Source organism: Pezoporus occidentalis, unplaced genomic scaffold (genome assembly GCF_034315485.1).
Source record: "Pezoporus occidentalis ecotype Australia unplaced genomic scaffold, CSIRO_AGI_Poc_V1 ctg725, whole genome shotgun sequence".
NCBI classification, from domain to species: Eukaryota; Metazoa; Chordata; class Aves; order Psittaciformes; family Psittacidae; genus Pezoporus; species Pezoporus occidentalis.
This window is the reverse complement of record NW_026916077.1, coordinates 1-20,689: the sequence shown is the minus strand read 5'-3', so window position 1 is coordinate 20,689 and position 20,689 is coordinate 1. Positions and strand designations below refer to the sequence as shown.

The 20,689-nt window shown below is 61.6% G+C and overlaps 1 protein-coding gene across 1 annotated transcript in view; it reads left to right on the top strand.

The window, feature by feature from the left end:
- Positions 1-19,416, top strand: part of LOC134155044 (ryanodine receptor 1-like) — a gene marked incomplete at its 3' end in the record, with an annotated part of 38,552 nt that extends 19,136 nt beyond the window's left edge. Inside the window, exons 10-24 of the mRNA XM_062601782.1 lie at positions 877-955; positions 1,050-1,139; positions 1,937-2,077; positions 3,113-3,190; positions 4,741-4,816; positions 6,783-6,906; positions 7,828-7,943; positions 9,757-9,824; positions 10,439-10,560; positions 11,924-11,973; positions 12,798-12,858; positions 15,551-15,784; positions 16,772-16,858; positions 17,617-17,747; positions 19,049-19,416. Coding sequence (XP_062457766.1) covers positions 877-955; positions 1,050-1,139; positions 1,937-2,077; positions 3,113-3,190; positions 4,741-4,816; positions 6,783-6,906; positions 7,828-7,943; positions 9,757-9,824; positions 10,439-10,560; positions 11,924-11,973; positions 12,798-12,858; positions 15,551-15,784; positions 16,772-16,858; positions 17,617-17,747; positions 19,049-19,416 — 1,825 coding nt within the window. The remainder of the gene's footprint in view (positions 1-876; positions 956-1,049; positions 1,140-1,936; positions 2,078-3,112; positions 3,191-4,740; positions 4,817-6,782; positions 6,907-7,827; positions 7,944-9,756; positions 9,825-10,438; positions 10,561-11,923; positions 11,974-12,797; positions 12,859-15,550; positions 15,785-16,771; positions 16,859-17,616; positions 17,748-19,048) is intronic.
- Positions 19,417-20,689: the final 1,273 nt, after the last annotated feature.

Sequence of the window (20,689 nt, the reverse complement as noted above, 5' to 3'; positions counted from 1 at the left end):
CCCATAGACCTGCCCCATAGACCTGCCCCATAGACCTGCCCCATAGACCTGCCCCATAGATCTGCCCCATAGACCTGCCCCATAGACCTGCCCCATAGACCTGCCCTATAGCCCTGCCCCATAGCCCTGACCCATAGACCTGACCCATAGCCCTGCCCCATAGCCCTGCCCTATAGCCCTGCCCCATAGCCCTGCCCCATAGACCTGCCCCATAGCCCTGCCCCATAGATCTGCGCCATAGCCCTGCCCCATAGCCCTGCCCCATAGCCCTGCCCCATAACCCTGCCCCATAGCCCTGCCCCATAGCCCTGCCACATAGCCCTGACCCATAGCCCTGCCCCATAGCCCTGCCCCATAGCCCTGCCCCATAGCCCTGCCACATAGCCCTGACCCATAGCCCTGCCCCATAGCCCTGCCCCATAACCCTGCCCCATAGCCCTGCCCCATAGACCTGCCCCATAGCCCTGCCCCATAGCCCTGCCCTATAGCCCTGCCCCATAGCCCTGCCCCATAGCCCTGCCCTATAGAAATGCCCCATAGACCTGCCCCATAGACCTTACCCATAGACCTGCCCTATGACGTATAAGCCTGCTCCATAGCCCTGCCCCATAATCCTGCCCTATAAACCTGCCCCATAACCCTGACAGACAGCCCTGCCCCATGGACTTGCCCCATAACCCTGCCACAGAACCCTGCCCCATAACCCAGCCACAGAGCCCTGCTCCATAGCCCAGCTCCATAGCCCAGCCCCATAACCCAGCCCCATAACCCAGCCCCATAAATCAGCCCCATAACCCAGCCCCATAACCCAGCCCCATAGCCCAGCCCCATAACCCAGCCCCATAACCCAGCCCCACTTCTCCCCTCTCCCCCCAGCGTCATCATCCCCGAGAAGCTCGATGGCTTCATCAACAAGTACGCGGAGTTCACCCATGAGAAGTGGGCCTTCGACAAGGTGCGACCCCAAACCTGCGCCCCATAGCGCCCCCAATGCCCCCCCCCAGCGCCCCACTGATGTCCCCGCGCCCCCCATGTCCCCCCCATGGCAGATCCAGAACAATTGGTCCTTCGGGGAGGCCGTGGATGAAGAGGCCAAGACGCACCCGATGCTGCGCCCGTACAAGACCTTCTCCGAGAAGGTACCGGGGCCTCCGGGCCCCACAGCCCCTATGGGGAGAACCTCGAGGACATTGGGGTCCCCTGAACACCATTGGGGACCCATAACGCCATTCAACCCCATTGGGATCCCCTGAAGCCCATTGGGGACCCCCAACCCCATCCAACCCCATTGAGTTCCCCCAGCCCCATTGAGTTCCTCCAACCCCATCCAACCCCATTGAGTTCCCCCAACCCCATTGAGTTCCCCCAACCCCATTGAGTTCCCCCAACCCCATCCAACCCCACTGAGTACCCCCAACCCCATCCAACCCCATTGAGTTCCCCCAACCCCATTGAGTTCCCCCAACCTCATTGAGTTCCTCCAACCCCATCCAACCCCATCCAACCCCATTGAGTTCCCCCAACCCCATTGAGTTCCCCAACCCCATCCAACCCCATTGAGTTCCCCCAACCCCATCCAACCCCATTGAGTTCCCCCAACCCCATTGAGTTCCTCCAACCCCATCCAACCCCATTGAGTTCCTTCAAACCCATCCAACCCCATTGAGTTCCATCAACCCCATCCAACCCCACTGAGTACCCCCAACCCCATCCAACCCCATTGAGTTCCTTCAACCCCATCCAACCCCATTCAACCCCATTGAGTTCCTCCAACCCCATCCAACCCCATTGAGTTCTTTCAACCCCATCCAACCCCATCCAACCCCATTGAGTTCCTCCAACCCCATTGAGTTCCCCCAACCCCATTGAGTTCCCCCAACCCCATTGAGTTCCCCCCGGAGTTCCCCAGCCCCACTGCGCCCCCCTGCGCCCCCAGGACAAGGAGATCTACCGCTGGCCAATCAAGGAGTCCCTCAAGGCGATGCTGGCCTGGGAGTGGACGGTGGAGAAGGCCCGCGAGGGGGAGGAGGACAAAGTGGAGAAGAAGAAGACCCGAAAGATCTCCCAGTCGGCCCAGGTCTGCAGGCTGTGGGGTCCAGGGGGTCCAGGGGGTCCATAGAGTCTATAGGGGTCTATAGGGGTCCATGGGGGCCCATGGGGGTCTATAGGGGTCCATAGAGTCTATAGGCGTCCATGGGGGTCCATGGGGTCTATGGGAGTCTATAGGGGTCCATGGGGTCCATGGGGGTCCATGGGGGTCCATGGGGTCCATTGGGGTCCATGGGGGTCTATAGAGGTCCATGCGGTCCATGGGGGTCCATGGGGTCCATAGAGTCTATAGGGGTCTATAGGGGTCTATAGGGGTCCATGGGGTCCATGGGGGTCCATGGGTTCCATGGGGTCCATGGGGGTCCATGGGGTCCATTGGGGTCCATAGGTCCCTATAGGGGTCCATAGGGGTCCATAGGGGTCTATAGGTCCCTATGGGGGTCTGTGGGTCCATAGGCTCCCTAGGTCCCTATGGGGGTCTGTGGGTCCATAGGGTCCATAGGGGTCCCTAGGTCCCTATAGGGCTCCATAGGGGTCCATAGGGTCCCTAGGTCCCTATGGGGGTCTGTGGGTCCATAGGGCTCCATAGGGGTCCATAGGGTCCATAGGGCTCCATAGGGTCCATAGGGTCCATAGGGCTCCATAGGGGTCCATAGGGTCCATAGGTCCCTATGGGGGTCTGTGGGTCCATAGGGTCCATAGGGCTCCATAGGGTCCCATAGGTCCCTATAGGGGTCTGTGGGTCCATAGGGGTCCATAGGGCTCCATAGGGCTCCATAGGGGTCCATAGGGTCCCTAGGTCCCTATGGGGGTCTGTGGGTCCATAGGGTCCATAGGGCTCCATAGGTCCCTATAGGGGTCTGTGGGTCCATAGGGTCCATAGGGCTCCATAGGGGTCCATAGGGTCCCTAGGTCCCTATGGGGGTCTGTGGGTCCATAGGGCTCCATAGGGGTCCATAGGGCTCCATAGGGCTCCATAGGGGTCCATAGGCTCCCTAGGTCCCTATGGGGGCCTGTGGGTCGCTCTGCCCCACGGCGCCCTCCCTCTGCTCTGCCCCCCAAGGCCACCTACGACCCCAGCCACGGTTACAGCCCCCAGCCCGTGGACCTCTCGGGGGTGACCCTGTCCCGGGAGTTGCAGGTGAGGGCCTGAGCCCCACAGCCCCCATCCCATAATAGCCCGCAGCCCATAATAGCCCACAGCCCCCATCCCATAACACCCCACATCCCATAACACCCCACAGCCCCCATCCCATAATAGCCCACAGCCCATAACACCCCATATCCTGCATCCCATAGTACCCCACATCCCATAATAGCCCCCATCCCATAATACCCCATAGCACCCCACAGCCCCCATCCCATAATACCACATATCCCAAAATACCCCATATCCTGCATCCCATAATACCCCACATCCCATAATACCCCACATCCCATAACACCCCACATCCCATAATACCCCATAACACCCCACATCCCATAACACCCCACAGCCCCCATCCCATAATACCCCATATCCCATAATACCCCATATCCTGCATCCCATAAGAGCCCACATCCCATAATACCCCATATCCCATAGCACCCCACATCCCATAACACCCCACATCCCATAATACCCCACATCCCATAATACCCCACATCCCATAATATCCCACATCCCATAATACCCCACATCCCATAATACCCCACATCCCACACCCCATAATACCCCACACCCCACATCCCATAATACCCCACACCCCACATCCCATAATACCCCCCATATCCCCCCACCCCACACCCCCACCCCACACCCCTCATATCCCCCCCACCCCACACCCTCCACCCCCCACCCCACCCCATATCCCACACCCCATCCCCCACCCCCCACCCCAACCCTCATAACCCCCCCATATCCCCCCACACCCCCCCCATATCCCCTCCCCACCGCCCCTCACACCCCCCATCCCCCCCATACCCCCCCCACCCCCCCCCATATCCCCCCCATATACCCCACCCCACACCCCCACCCCATATCCCCCCCCCATATCCCCCCCCACCCCACCCCCCACACCCCATATCCCCCCCATATCCCCCCCCCCCCCCCCCCCCCATATCCCCCCAGCCCCACAGCGCCCCCCATCCCCCATCCCCCCCATATCCCCCCACCCCCCCCATATCCCCCCCATATCCCCCCCATTGTTCCCCCATATCCCCCCCATTGTTACCCCATCTCCCCCCATTGTTCCCCCATATCCCCCCCATATCCCCCCCATATCCCCACCCCCACCCCACCCCACCCCCCATATCCCCCCATATCCCCCCACACCCCCACCCCACCCCCCATCTCCCCCCCACCCCCCACCCCACCCTCCACCCCCACCCCATATCCCCACCCTACGCCCCCCACCCCCACCCCACACCCCCACCCCATATCCCCCCCATATCCCCCCACCCCACCCCCCCCCCCCCACACCCACACCCCCCACCCCATATCCCCACCCCACCCCCCACCCCCACCCCACCCCCATATCCCCCCCCCCCACCCCACACCCCCACCCCCCACCCTCACCCCATATCCCCCCCATATCCCCCCCCACACCCCACACCACCACCCCCACCCCACACCCCCCATATCCCCCCCACCCCCCACCCCCCACCCTCACCCCACACCCCCACCCCATATCCACCCCCCATCCCCCCCAGGCCATGGCGGAGCAGCTGGCTGAGAACTACCACAACACGTGGGGCCGCAAGAAGAAGCTGGAGCTGGAGGCCAAGGGTGAGCCCCCCCCTGCCCCATAGGAACCCATGGGGGCCCCTCCGCCCCACAGCTCCCGGGGGGCCCCTCCTCCCTGACCCCAGCCCCGTGCTCTGCCCCACTGATGCTCTCTCTGCCCCACTGATGCTCTCTGCCCCATTGATGCTCTCTCTGCCCCATTGATGTTCTCTGCCCCATTGATGCTCTCTGCCCCACTGATGCTCTCTGCCCCATTGATGCTCTCTCTGCCCCACTGATGCTCTCTGCCCCATTGATGCTCTCTGCCCCACTGATGTTCTCTGCACCCCATTGATGCTCTCTGCCCCATTGATGCTCTCTCTGCCCCATTGATGCTCTCTGCCCCACTGATGCTCTCTCTGCCCCACTGATGCTCTCTGCCCCATTGCTGCTCTCTGCCCCATTGATGCTCTCTGCCCCATTGATGCTCTCTCTGCCCCACTGATGCTCTCTGCCCCATTGATGCTCTCTGCACCATTGATGCTCTCTGCCCCATTGCTGCTCTCTGCCCCACTGATGCTCTCTGCCCCATTGATGCTCTCTGCACCCCACTGATGCTCTCTGCCCCATTGATGCTCTCTCTGCCCCACTGATGCTCTCTCTGCCCCATTGATGCTCACTGCCCCATTGATGCTCTCTGCACCCCACTGATGCTCTCTCTGCCCCATTGATGCTCTCTGCCCCATTGATGCTCTCTCTGCCCCACTGATGCTCTCTGCCCCATTGATGCTCTCTGCCCCACTGATGCTCTCTGCACCCCACTGATGCTCTCTGCCCCATTGATGCTCTCTGCCCCATTGATGCTCTCTCTGCCCCACTGATGCTCTCTGCCCCACTGATGCTCTCTGCACCCCACTGCTGCTCTCTGCCCCACTGCTGCTCTCTGCCCCACTGATGCTCTCTGCCCCACTGATGCTCTCTCTGCCCCATTGATGCTCTCTGCCCCATTGATGCTCTCTGCCCCATTGATGCTCTCTGCCCCACTGCCCCATTGATGCTCTCTGCCCCACTGATGCTCTCTGCCCCACTGATGCTCTCTGCCCCATTGATGCTCTCTCTGCCCCATTGATGCTCTCTGCCCCATTGATGCTCTCTGCCCCATTGATGCTCTCTCTGCCCCATTGATGCTCTCTGCCCCACTGATGCTCTCTGCCCCATTGATGCTCTCTGCACCCCACTGATGCTCTCTGCCCCACTGATGCTCTCTCTGCCACACTGATGCTCTCTGCCCCATTGATGCTCTCTGCCCCATTGATGCTCTCTGCACCCCACTGATGCTCTCTGCCCCATTGATGCTCTCTGCCCCACTGCCGCTCTCTGCCCCACTGCTGCCCATTGCCGCTCTCTGCCCCACTGCTGCCCCACTGCTGCCCCATCGCCGCCCCATTGCCACTCTCTGCCCCATTGCTGCCCCACTGCCGCCCCATTGCCGCTCTCTGCCCCACTGCTGCTCTCTGCCCCACTGCCACTCTCTGCCCCATTGCTGCTCTCTGCCCCATTGCTGCTCTCTGCCCCATTGATGCTCTCTGCCCCACTGCTGCCCCCTGCCCCACTGCTGCCCCATTGCCACTCTCTGCCCCACTGCCGCCCCATTGCCGCTCTCTGCCCCATTGCCGCTCTCTGCCCCATTGCTGCCCCATTGCCGCTCTCTGCCCCATTGCCCCTCTCTGCCCCACTGCCGCCCCTCTCTGCCCCATTGATGCTCTGCACTGCCCCCATTGCCCCTCTCTGCCCCACTGCCGCCCCATTGCAGCCCCACTGCCGCCCCATTGCCGCTCTCTGCCCCACTGCTGCCCCATTGCCGCTCTCTGCCCCATTGCCGCTCTCTGCCCCATTACCGCTCTGCTGCCCCATTGCTGCTCTCTGCCCCATTGCTGCCCCATTGCCGCCCCACTGCTGCCCCATTGCCGGTCTCTGCCCCACTGCCGCCCCATCTCCGCTCTGTGCCCCACGGCTCCGTGGCTCGCAGGGGGGGGCTCGCACCCGCTGCTCGTGCCCTACGACACGCTGACGGCGCAGGAGAAGGCGCGGGACAGGGAGAAGGCGCAGGAGCTGCTCAAGTTCCTGCAGCTGCACGGATACGCCGTGACCCGGTGAGCGGGGCGCTATGGGGCGCTATGGGGCGCTATGGGGCGCTGTGGGGCGCTGTGGGGCGCTATGGGGCGCTATGGGGCGCTATGGGTGCTATGGGGCACTATGGGGCGCTATGGGTTCTATAGGGCGCTATGGGGCGCTATGGGGCACTATGGGGCGTTATGGGGTGCTATGGGTTCTATGGGGCGCTATGGGGCGCTATGGGTTCTATGGGGCGCTGTGGGGCGCTATGGGGCGCTATGGGTTCTATGGGGCGCTATGGGGCGCTATGGGTTCTATGGGGCGCTATGGGGTGCTATGGGTTCTATGGAGCACTATGGGGCGCTATGGGGTGCTGTGGGGTGCTGTGGGACGCTGTGGGGTTCTATGGAGCGCTATGGGGAGCTATGGGGCGCTGTGGGTTCTATGGGGCGTTATGGGTTCTATGGGGCGCTATGGTGTGCTGTGGGGCGCTGTGGGTTCTATGGGGCGTTATGGGGTGCTATGGGTTCTATGGGACGTTATGGGTTCTATGGGGCGCTATGGGGCGCTGTGGGGTGCTATGGGGTGCTGTGCCCTCTATGGGGCTCTATGGGGTTCTATGGGTTCCATGGGGAGCTATGGGGATGTATGGGTTCTATGGGGCACTATGGGGTACTATGCGCTCTATGGGGCTCTGTGGGGCTCTATGGGTTCTATGGGGCGCTATGGGGCACTATGGGTTCTATGGGGTTCTATGGGTTCTATGGGGTGCTATGGGCTCTATGGGGCTCTATGGGTTCTATGGGGTGCTATGGGGCGTTATGGGGTGCTATGGGGCACTATGGGTCTCTATGTGTCCCTATGGGTCCCTATGTGTCTCTATGGGTCTCTATGGGTCCCTATGGTCCCTATGGTCCCTATGGGTCCCTATGTGTCTCTATGGTCTCCGTGGGTCCCAGGGGCCTCAAGGACATGGAGCTCGACTCCTCCTCCATCGAGAAGCGTTTCGCCTTCGGGTTCCTGCAGCAGCTCCTGCGCTGGATGGACACGGCCCAGGAGTTCATCGCGCACCTGGGTGCGGCCTCGGGGGGCGCTGTGGGGCGCTATGGGTGCTATGGGGCGCTGTGGGGCGCTGTGGGGCGCTATGGGTGCTATGGGGCGCTATGGGGCGCTGTGGGGCGCTATGGGTGCTATGGGGCGCTATGGGTGCTATGGGTGCTATGGGCGCTATGGGGCGCTATGGGTGCTATGGGTGCTATGGGTGCTATGGGGCGCTATGGGTGCTATGGGTGCTATGGGTGCTATGGGTGCTATGCGCTATGGGGTGCGGGGCTATGGGTGCCATAGGGCACTATGGGGTGCTGTGGGTGTTATGGAGCGCAGTGGGTGCTATGGGGCGCTATGGGGCGCTATGGGTGCTATGGGCGCTATGGGGCGCTATGGGTGCTATGGGGAGCTATGGGGCACTATGGGTTCTATGGGTGCTATGGGGCGCTATGGGGCGCTATGGGTGCTATGGGGGCTATGGGGCGCTATGGGTACTATGGGGAGCTATGGGGCACTATGGGTTCTATGGGGCGCTGTGGGGCGCTATGGGGCACTATGGGTTCTATGGAGCGCTATGGGTTCTATGGGGCGCTATGGGGCACTATGGGTTCTATGGGGTGCTATGGATTCTATGGGGCGCTATGGGGCGCTGTGGGGAGCTGTGCAGCGCTATGGGGCACTATGGGTTCTATGGGGCGCTATGGGTTCTATGGGGCGCTATGGGGCGCTATGGGGCGCTATGGGGCGCTATGGGGTGCTATGGGGTGCTATGGGGCGCTATGGGGTGCTATGGGGCGCTATGGGTTCTATGGGGCGCTATGGGGCGCTATGGGTGCTATGGGGCGCTATGGGTGCTATGGGGCGCTATGGGTTCTATGGGGTGCTGTGGGGCACTGTGGGCCGCTATGGGTTCTATGGGGTGCTATGGGTTCGATGGGGCGCTGTGGGGCACTGTGGGGCACTATGGGGCGCTATGGGGCGCTATAGGTGCTATGGGGCACTATTGGGCGCTATTGGGCGCTATGGGGCACTGTGGGGCGCTGTGGGGCACTGTGAGGCACTGTGGGGCGCTATGGGGCACTGTGGGGAGCTGTGCAGCGCTATGGGGCACTATCGGTTCTATGGGGCACTATGGGTTCTATGGGGCGCTATGGGTTCTATGGGGCGCTATGGGGTGCTATGGGGCGCTGTGGGGCGCTATGGGTCCTATGGGGCGCTATGGGGCACTGTGGGGTGCTATGGGGCGCTATGGGTACTTTGGGGAGATGTGGGGAGATGTGGGGCGCTATGGGGCACTATGGGTTCTATGGGGCGCTATGGGTTCTATGGGGCGCTATGGGGCACTATGGGTTCTATGGGGTGCTATGGATTCTATGGGGCGCTATGGGGCGCTGTGGGGAGCTGTGCAGCGCTATGGGGCACTATGGGTTCTATGGGGCGCTATGGGTTCTATGGGGTGCTGTGGGGCGCTATGGGGCGCTATAGGGCGCTATGGGGTGCTATGGGTGCTATGGGGCGCTATGGGTTCTATGGGGCACTATGGATTCTATGGAGCGCTATGGGTTCTATGGGGCGCTATGGGGATCTATGGGCTCTATGGGGCGCTATGGGGCGCTATGGGGATCTATGGGTTCTATGGGGCGCTATGGGGCGTGGGGGGGTGTGGGGTGGGGGTGGGGTGGGGATGGGGTGGGCATGGGAATCCCTATGGGTCTCTATGGTTCCCTATGGGGTCTCTATGGGTCCCAATGGTCTCTATGGGTCTCTATGGGTCTCTATGGGTCCCTATGGGGTCCCTATGGGTCCCAATGGCCCCCCATGTTCTCTCTGTCGCCCCCCAGAGGCCGTGGTCAGCAGTGGCCGAGTGGAGAAATCCCCCCATGAGCAGGAGATCAAGTTCTTCGCCAAGGTCAGATGGGGGTCCTGTGGGTCCCTATGGGTCCCTATGGGTCCCTGTGGGTCCCTATGGGTCTCTATGGGTCCCTATGGGTCCCTGTGGGTCCCTATGGGTCTCTATGGGTCCCTATGGGTCTCTATGGGTCCCTATGGGTCCCTATGGGTCTCTATGTGTCTCTATGTGTCTCTATGTGTCTCTATGTGTCTCTATGTGTCCCTATGGGTCTCTATGTGTCTCTATGTGTCTCTATGTGTCTCTATGTGTCTCTATGTGTCCCTATGTGTCTCTATGTGTCCCTATGGGTCTCTATGTGTCCCTATGTGTCTCTATGTGTCTCTATGTGTCTCTATGTGTCTCTATGGCTCTCTATGGCTCTCTATGCGTCTCTGTGTCTCTATGGGTCTCTATGGCTCCCTATGTGTCTCTATGTGTCCCTATGTGTCCCTATGTGTCCCTATGGGTCCCTATGGGTCCCTATGTGTCCCTATGTGTCCCTATGTGTCTCTATGTGTCCCTATGTGTCCCTATGTGTCTCTATGGGTCTCTATGTGTCTCTATGGGTCTCTATGGGTCTCTATGGGTCTCTATGTCCCCCCACGTCCCCCCATGGGTCTCTGTGCCCGCAGGTGCTGCTGCCCCTCCTCCACCGTTACTTCCACAACCACTGCGGGTATTTCCTGAGCACCCCGGCCCTGGCGCTGGGCTCCGGCGGCCACGCCTCCAACAAGGAGAAGGAGATGGTGACCAGGTGGGAGCCACGGCGACCCATAGAGACACATAGAGACCCATAGGGACCCATAGGGACACATAGAGACACATAGCACATCACATAGCATCCATAGCCCATCCCCATAGAGACACATAGCGACACATAGCATCCATAGCATCCATAGCGACCCATAGGGACCCATCCCCATAGCATCCATAGCCCATAGCGACCCATAGCGACCCATAGCGACCCATAGCGACCCATAGCATCCATAGCATCCATAGCACCCATAGCACCCATAGCGCCCCATAGCATCCATAGCATCCATAGCGCCCCATAGCATCCATAGCGCCCCACGGCACCCCATAGCATCCATAGTGCCCCATAGCATCCATAGTGCCCCATAGCATCCATGGCATCCATAGTGCCCCATAGCACCCATAGCGCCCCATAGCATCCATGGCATCCATAGTGCCCCATAGCACCCATAGCACCCCACGGCGACCCATAGAGCCCCATAGCATCCATAGTGCCCCATAGCATCCATAGCATCCATAGTGCCCCATAGCATCCATAGCATCCATAGTGCCCCATAGCATCCATAGCATCTATAGTGCCCCATAGCGCCCCATAGCACCCATAGTGCCCCATAGCGCCCCATAGCGCCCCATAACACCCATAGCATCCATAGCACCCTATAGCATCCATAGTGCCCCATAGCATTAAGAGCGTCCATAGCACCCCATAACGCACCATAGCGCCCCACGGCGCCCCATAGCACCCATAGTGCCCCATAGTATACATAGCGCCCCATAGCATCCATAGCATCCAGAGCACCCCATAGCATCCATAGCGGCCCATAGCATCCCTAGCGCCCCATAGCACCCATTGTGCCCCATAGCATCCATAGTGCCCCATAGCACCTATAGCGCTCCATAGCATCCATAGCACCCATAGCACCCCATAGCGCCCCTTAGCGCCCCACGGCAACCCATAGCACCCCATAGTATCCATAGCGCCATAGCCCCATAGCACCCATAGCATCCATAACACCCATAGCACCTATAGCATCCATAGCACCCAAAGCAGCCATAGCCCGCATAGCCCCCCATAGCCCCCCATGGCCCCCATACCCCCCATAGCCCCCCATAGACCCCATAGCCCCCATAGCCCCCCATACCCCATAGCCCCCATAGCCCCCATAGCCCCCATAACCCCCATAGCCCCCATAACCCCCATAGCCCCCATAGCCCCCATAGCCCCCATAACCCCCATAGCCCCCATAACCCCCATAGCCCCCATAACCCCCATAACCCCCATAGCCCCCATAGCCCCCATAGCCCCCATAGCCCCATAGCCCCCATCCCTGACCCACATCCTCATCATTGTCCCCCCCTTACAGCCTCTTCTGCAAGCTGGCGGCCCTGGTCCGGCACCGCATCTCGCTGTTCGGTGAGGACGCTATGGGGCATCTATGGGGCGGGGGGGTCGCTATGGGTCTGGCTCGATGGGTCTCTATGGGTCTGGCTCTATGGGTCTCTATGGGTTCTCTATGGGTCTCTATGGGGTCTCTATGGGTCTCTATGGGATCTCTATGGGTCCCTATGGGTCTCTATGGGTGTCTATGGGGTCTATGGGTCTCTATGGGTCTCTATGGGGTCTTTATGGGGTCTCTATGGGGCTCTATGGGGTCTCTGTGGGTCTCTATGGGTCTCTATGGGGTCTCTGTGGGTGTCTGTGGGGTCTCTATGGGGTCTCTATGGGATTTCTATGGGGTCTCGATGGGGGTGTTGAGGGTCTCTATGGGTCCCTATGAGCTCCCTATGGTTTCTCTATGGGGTCCCTGTTGTTCCCTATGGGTCCCTGTGGGTCCCTATGGGTCTCTGTGGGTCCCTGTGGGTCGCTATGGGTCTCTGTGGGTCGCTATGGGTCGCTATGGGTCCCTATGGGTGGCTATGGGTTGCTATGGGTCACTATGGGGCGCTACGGGGCGCTATGGGGCACTATGGGGCGCTATGGGGTGCTATGGGTCACTATGGGTGCTATGGGTTGCTATGGGTCACTATGGGGTGCTACAGGGCGCTATGGGTCTCTATGGGTCCCTATGTGTCTCTATGGGTCCCTATGGGTCTCTATGGGTCTCTATGGGTCTCTATGGGTCGCTATGGGTCTCTATGGGTCTCTATGGGTCCCTATGGGTCTCTATGGGTCTCTATGGGGCTCTATGGGGCTCTATGGGTCTCTATGGGGCGCTGGCTCACGGTGCCTGCCCGCAGGGACGGACGCTCCGGCCGTGGTGAACTGCCTGCACATCCTGGCGCGCTCCCTGGATGCCAGGTCCGGCCCCATGGCTGCCCCACGGCTGCCCCACGGCTGCCCCATGGCTGCCCCATGGCTGCCCCATGGCCCCACGGCTGCCCCATGGCTGCCCCATGGCTGCCCCATGGCCCCACGGCTGCCCCACGGCTGCCCCACGGCTGCCCCATGGCTGCCCCACGGCTGCCCCACTGCTGCCCCATGGCCCCACAGCTGCCCCACTGCTGCCCCATGGCTGCCCCATGGCTGCCCCACGGCTGCCCCACTGCTGCCCCATGGCCCCACTGCTGCCCCACGGCTGCCCCATGGCTGCCCCCCAGCCCCACTGCTGCCCCACGGCTGCCCCACGGCTGCCCCACGGCTGCCCCATGGCTGCCCCACAGCTGCCCCATGGCTGCCCCATGGCTGCCCCACGGCTGCCCCATGGCTGCCACGTCACTGCCCCGTCACTGCCCCACGGCTGCCCCACGGCTGCCCCATGGCTGCCCCACGCCTGCCCCACGCCTGCCCCACGCCTGCCCCATGGCCCTATGGTGGTCCCTATGTCCCTACGGCTGCCCCATGGCCCCATGGCTGCCCCATGGCCCCATGTCCCCATTGCTGTCCATCCCCATTGCTGTCCCATTGCTGCCCCACAGCTGCCCCACTGCTGCCCCATTGCTGTCCATTCCCATTGCTCCCCATTGCTTCCCATTGCTCCCCATTGCTGCCCCACATCCGCCCCACAGCTCTCTCCCCATAGGACCGTGATGAAGTCGGGCCCGGAGATCGTCAAGGCCGGGCTGCGCTCGTTCCCCATTGCTCCCCATTGCTGCCCCATTGCTGCCCCACATCCGCCCCATTGCTGCCCCATTGCCGCCCCACAGGACCGTGATGAAGTCGGGCCTGGAGATCGTCAAGGCCGGGCTGCCTTGTTCCCCATGGCCATCCCCATTGCTCCCCATTGCTTCCCCATTGCTGCCCCATTGCTGCCCCATTGCTGCCCCATTGCTGCCCCATTGCTGCCCCACATCCGCCCCATTGCTGCCCCACATCCGCCCCATTGCTCCCCATTGCTGCCCCATTGCTGCCCCCATTGCTGCCCCACATCCGCCCCATTGCTCCCCATTGCTGCCCCATTGCTGCCCCATTGCTGCCCCATTGCCGCCCCACAGGACCGTGATGAAGTCGGGCCCGGAGATCGTCAAGGCCGGGCTGCGCTCGTTCCCCATGGCCATCCCCATTGCTCCCCATTGCTGCCCCATTGCTGCCCCATTGCTGCCCCATTGCTGCCCCATTGCTCCCCATTGCTTGCTGCCCCATTGCTGCCCCATTGCTGCCCCACATCCGCCCCATTGCTGCCCCACATCCGCCCCATTGCTGCCCCATTGCTGCCCCACAGGACCGTGATGAAGTCGGGCCCGGAGATCGTCAAGGCCGGGCTGCGCTCGTTCCCCATGGCCATCCCCATTGCTGCCCCATTGCTCCCCATTGCTGCCCCATTGCTCCCCATTGCTGCCCCATTGCTGCCCCACATCTGCCCCATTGCTGCCCCATTGCTGCCCCACATCCGCCCCATTGCTGCCCCATTGCTGCCCCATTGCCGCCCCACAGGACCGTGATGAAGTCGGGCCCGGAGATCGTCAAGGCCGGGCTGCGCTCGTTCCCCATGGCCATCCCCATTGCTCCCCATTGCTGCCCCACATCCGCCCCATTGCTGCCCCATTGCTGCCCCATTGCTGCCCCACATCCGCCCCATTGCTGCCCCATTGCTGCCCCATTGCTGCCCCATTGCCGCCCCACAGGACCGTGATGAAGTCGGGCCCGGAGATCGTCAAGGCCGGGCTGCGCTCGTTCCCCATGGCCATCCCCATTGCTCCCCATTGCTCCCCATTGCTGCCCCACATCCGCCCCATTGCTGCCCCATTGCTGCCCCACATCCGCCCCATTGCTGCCCCATTGCTGCCCCACATCCGCCCCATTGCTGCCCCATTGCTGCCCCATTGCTCCCCATTGCTGCCCCATTGCTGCCCCATTGCTGCCCCATTGCTGCCCCATTGCTGCCCCATTGCTGCCCCATTGCTGCCCCACATCCGCCCCATTGCTCCCCATTGCTGCCCCATTGCTCCCCATTGCTGCCCCATTGCTCCCCATTGCTGCCCCACATCCGCCCCATTGCTGCCCCACAGGACCGTGATGAAGTCGGGCCCGGAGATCGTCAAGGCCGGGCTGCGCTCGTTCCCCATGGCCATCCCCATTGCTCCCCATTGCTCCCCATTGCTGCCCCACATCCGCCCCATTGCTGCCCCACATCCGCCCCATTGCTGCCCCATTGCTGCCCCACATCCGCCCCATTGCTGCCCCATTGCTGCCCCACAGGACCGTGATGAAGTCGGGCCCGGAGATCGTCAAGGCCGGGCTGCGCTCGTTCCCCATGGCCATCCCCATTGCTCCCCATTGCTCCCCATTGCTCCCCATTGCTCCCCATTGCTGCCCCACATCCGCCCCATTGCTGCCCCATTGCTCCCCATTGCTGCCCCACATCCGCCCCATTGCTGCCCCACCCCTGGATTGCCGCCCCACCCCATGATGAAGTCCCCATTGCTGCCCCATTGCTCCCCATTGCTGCCCCACATCCGCCCCATTGCTCCCCATTGCTGCCCCACATCCGCCCCATTGCTGCCCCATTGCTGCCCCACATCCGCCCCATTGCTGCCCCATTGCCGCCCCACAGGACCGTGATGAAGTCGGGCCCGGAGATCGTCAAGGCCGGGCTGCGCTCGTTCTTCGAGGGGGCGGCCGAGGACCTGGAGAAGCTCGGGGAGAGCCTGAGGCTGGGGCAGGTGCCGGGGGGGCGGCGCGGCCCCAAGGGTGTGGGGCAGAAGCTGAGCTACGCCACGGCCGCGCTCCTGCCCCTGCTCAGCTCCGTGTGGCAGCATCTGGGGCAGCTGAGGGCGGGGGATGACGTTGGGGGGGATATGGGGTGGGGGTGGGGAGAGTTATGGGGAGAGGGGATATGGGGTAGGGGGTGGGGGGGATATGGGGGGGATATGGGGTGGGGGTTGGGGGGTGAGGGTTGGGGGGGTGTGGGGTGGGGGGGGTGGGGTGTGGGGGGGGATATGGGGGGGATATGGGGCAGCTATGGGGAGGGGATGGGGGGGATATGGGGCAGGGATGGGGGGGGATATGGGGTGGATATGGGGTGGAGGGGGTGTAGGGGGTATGGGGGGTGGGGTGTGGGGGGGATATGGGGTGGGGGTGGGGAGAGTGTGGGGGAGGGGATATGGGGTGGGGGTGGGGGTGAGGGTTGGGGGGGATGTGGGGTGGGGGGGTGGGGGAGATATGGGGGGGATATGGGGTGGGGGTGGGGGCGTGGGGGGGATGTGGGGTGGATGGGGTGGGGGGGTGTGGGGGGATATGGGGCAGGGGGGTGCTGGGGGGTATGGGGGGTTGGGGTGTGGGGAGGGATATGGGGGGGATATGGGGTGGGGAGTGGGGGGGTGGAAGGGGGGTGGGGGGATATGGGGTGGGGGTGGGGAGGGATATGGGGGGAGGGGATATGGGGTGGGGGGGTTATGGGGGATATGGGGTGTATGGGGTATTTGATGTATGGGGTATAGGGGCTATGGGGTATGGGATGTATGGGGTATGGGGTGTTGGATATGGGGTACGGGGGGGGTATGGGGTATGGGATGTATGGGGTATGGGGTATAGGGGCTATGGGGTATTTGATGTATGGGGTATAGGGGCTATGGGGTATGGGATGTATGGGGTATAGGGGCTATGGGGTATGGGGTGTATGGGCTATGGGGTATAGGGGCTATGGGTTATATGGGGTATGGGGGCTATGGGGTATATGGGGTATGGGGGGTATGGGGTATAGGGGCTATGGGGTGTGGGCTATGGGGCTCGCAGGGGCCTCTCCTGCCCCCTAACGTCCCGGGTGCCCCTGCCCCACAGTCGATGACGTCCAGGTCTCCTGCTACCGCATCCTCAGCAGCATCTACTCCCTGGGTACCACCAAGAACCCCTACATGGAGAGGTGACCTCCCAGCTATGGGGCTGCGCTATGGGGCTGCGCTATGGGGCTGGGGGGCTATGGGGGGGCTGGGGGGGTGGGGGGGGGTGTGGGTTGCTGTGGGACTGTGGGGCTATGGAGGGTATAGGGGTGTGGGGCTATGGGGGTATGGGGGTTGTGGAGGCTATGGGGGCTATGGGGGTATGGGGGTTGTGGGGCTATGGGGCTATGGGAGCTGTGGGGGCTATGGGGGCTATGGGGGCTGTGGGGGGTATGGGTGCTATGGGTTCCATGGAGCACTATGGGTGCCATGGATGCTATGGGTGCTATGGGCTCTATGGGGCTCTATGTTCTGTATGTGTTCTATGGGTCTCTATGTTCTCTATGGGGCTCTATGTGTTCTATGTTCTCTATGGGTCTCTATGGATGCTATGTGTCTCTATGGGTCTCTATGGGTCTCTATGGGTCTCTATGGGTCTCTATGTGTCCCTATGTGTCCCTATGTGTCTCTATGTGTCTCTATGGGTCTCTATGTGTCTCTATGTGTCTCTATGTGTCCCTATGTGTCTCTATGTGTCCCTATGTGTCTCTATGTGTCTCTATGTCTCTATGTGTCTCTATGTGTCTCTATGTGTCCCTATGGGTCTCTATGTGTTCCTATGGGTCCCTATGTGTCTCTATGTGTCTCTATGGGTCCCTATGGGTCCCTATGGGTCTCTCCGTGTGCCGCGGATCCCCCTGGCCGTGGGTCGCTGTGGGTCTGAGCTCCGTGGGTCCCGCAGGCAGCGCCCGGCGCTGGGGGAGTGCCTGGCCCGGCTGGCGGCCGCGATGCCGGTGGCCTTCCTGGAGCCCCACCTGAACCACCTCAACCCCTGCTCCGTGTACAGCACCAAGTCCGCCCGCGAGCGCGCCGGTCAGCGCCCCACACCTGCCCCACACCTGCCCCACACCTGCCCCACACCTGCCCCACAGCGCCTCACCCACACCTCAACCACCTCAACCCCTGCTCCGTGTACAGCACCAAGTCCGCCCGCGAGCGCGCCGGTCAGCGCCCCACACCTGCCCCACACCTGCCCCACACCTGCCCCACACCTGACCCACACCTGCCCCACACCTGACCCACACCTGACCCACACCTGCCCCATGGCTGCCCCACATCCATCCCCATGCCTGCCCCACAGCACCTGCCCCACATCTGCCCCACATCCACAGCGCCTGCCCCACAGCGCCTGCCCCACATCCAACCCCGCGTCTGCCCCACATCCATCCCCATGGCTGCCCCACAGTGCCTGCCCCACAGCGCCTGCCCCACATCCATCCCCTCGCCTGCCCCACATCACCGTTGGGTGCTCCCTTCATCATTGGGCGACCCCTTGACCATTGGGTTCCCCCTTCCCCATTGGGTGTCCCCTTGACCATTGACCTTCCCCATTGGCTTCCCCCTTCCCCATTGGCTTCCCCCTTCCCCATTGGGTGTCCCCTTGATCATTGACCTTCCCCATTGGCTTCCCCCTTCCCCATTGGCTTCCCCCTTCCCCATTGGCTTCCCCCTCTCCCCATTGGCTTCCCCCTTTCCCCATTGGCTTCCCCCCTTCCCCATTGGGTGTCCCCTTGACCATTGACCTTCCCCATTGGCTTCCCCCTTCCCCATTGGCTTCCCCCTTCCCCATTGGGTGTCCCCTTGGCATTCCCTTCCCCATTGGCTTCCCCCTTCCCCATTGGCTTCCCCCCTTCCCCATTGGCTTCCCCCTTCCCCATTGGCTTCCCCCCTTCCCCATTGGGTGTCCTCTTCCCCGATCATTGACCTTCCCCATTGGCTTCCCCCCCCTTCCCCATTCCCCATTGGGTGTCCCCTTGATCATTGACCTTCCCCATTGGCTTCCCCCTTCCCCATTGGCTTCCCCCTTCCCCATTGGCTTCCCCCTTCCCCATTGGCTTCCCCCTTTCCCATTGGGTGTCCCCTTGACCATTGACCTTCCCCATTGGCTTCCCCCTTCCCCATTGGCTTCCCCCTTCCCCATTGGCTTCCCCCCTTCCCCATTGGCTTCCCCCTTCCCCATTGGCTTCCCCCTTCCCCATTGGGTGTCCTCTTGACCATTGACCTTCCCCATTGGCTTCCCCCTTCCCCATTGGCTTCCCCCCTTCCCCATTGTCTTCCCCCTACCCCATTGATCTCCCCCCTCTCACCGCGTCCCCCTCCCTGCCCCATTGCAGTGCTGGGCCTTCCGAGCCGGGTTCAGGACCTATGCCCGGACGTTCCATCCCTCGAGGAGCTCATGGGGGCCATCGGGGCGCTGGCCGAGTCTGGGGCGCGCTACACGGAGATGCCCCACATCATCGAGGTGACGCTGCCCATGCTCTGCAGTTACCTGCCCCGCTGGTGGGAGCGCGGCGCCGAGGCGCTGCCCCACGGGCCCTGCCCCACGGCCGTCACCAGCGCCCACCTCAACACCCTCTTGGGTAACATCCTGCGCATCGTCGTCAACAACCTGGGCATCGACGAGGCCGCTTGGATGAAGAGGCTGGCGGGTGAGGGATGGGGGGCAGAGGGATGGGGGTCGGCTTCCATGGGGCTTGGGATGGTGCGGATGGAGATAAGGGGGGGCTTGGGATGGGGATGGGGACCCTAAGTGAGTCTTGGGGTGATGGTGGTTGACCTTAATGGGTGTTGGGGTGGTGGTGGTTGAACTTAATGGGTGTTGGGGTGGTGGTGGTTGAACTTAATGGGTGTTGGGGTGATGGTGGTTGACCTTAAAGGGTGTTGGGGTGATGGTGGTTGACCTCAAAGGGTGTTGGGTTGATGGTGGTTGAACTTAATGGGTGTTGGGTTAATGGTGGTTGAACTTAATGGGTGTTGGGGTGATGGTGGTTGAACTTAATGGGTGTTGGGGTGATGGTGGTTGACCTTAAAGGGTGTTGGGTTGATGGTGGTTGACCTTAATGGGTGTTGGGTTGATCGTGGTTGACCTTAATGGGTGTTGGGTTGATCGTGGTTGACCTTAATGGGTGTTGGGTTGATGGTGGTTGACCTTAATGGGTGTTGGGTTGATGGTGGTTGACCTTAATGGGTGTTGGGTTGATGGTGGTTGAACTTAATGGGTGTTGGGGTGATGGTGGTTGACCTTAATGGGTGTTGGGGTGATGGTGGTTGACCTTAATGGGTGTTGGGTGATGGTGGTTGATTTTAAAGGGTGTTGGGGTGATGGTGGTTGACCTTAATGGGTGTTGGGGTGATGGTGGTTGACCTTAATGGGTGTTGGGTTGATGGTGGTTGAACTTAATGGGTGTTGGGTTCATGGTGGTTGACCTCAAAGGGTGTTGGGTTGATGGTGGTTGACCTAAGTGGGTGTTGGGGTGATGGTGGTTGACCTTAATGGGTGTTGGGGTGATGGTGGTTGACCTTAATGGGTGTTGGGGTGATGGTGGTTGACCTTAATGGGTGTTGGGGTGATGGTGGTTGACCTTAATGGGTGTTGGGTTGATGGTGGTTGACCTTAAAGGGTGTTGGGGTGATGGTGGTTGACGTTAAAGGGTGTTGGGGTGATGGTGGTTGACCTTAATGGGTGTTGGGGTGATGGTGGTTGACCTTAATGGGTGTTGGGTTGATCGTGGTTGACCTTAATGGGTGTTGGGGTGATGGTGGTTGACCTTAATGGGTGTTGGGTTGATGGTGGTTGACCTTAATGGGTGTTGGGGTGATGGTGGTTGAGCTTAATGGGTGTTGGGGTGATGGTGGTTGACCTTAAAGGGTGTTGGGTTGATGGTGGTTGACCTTAAAGGGTGTTGGGCTGATGGCGGTTGAACTTAATGGGTGTTGGGGTGATGGTGGTTGACCTCAAAGGGTGTTGGGGTGAT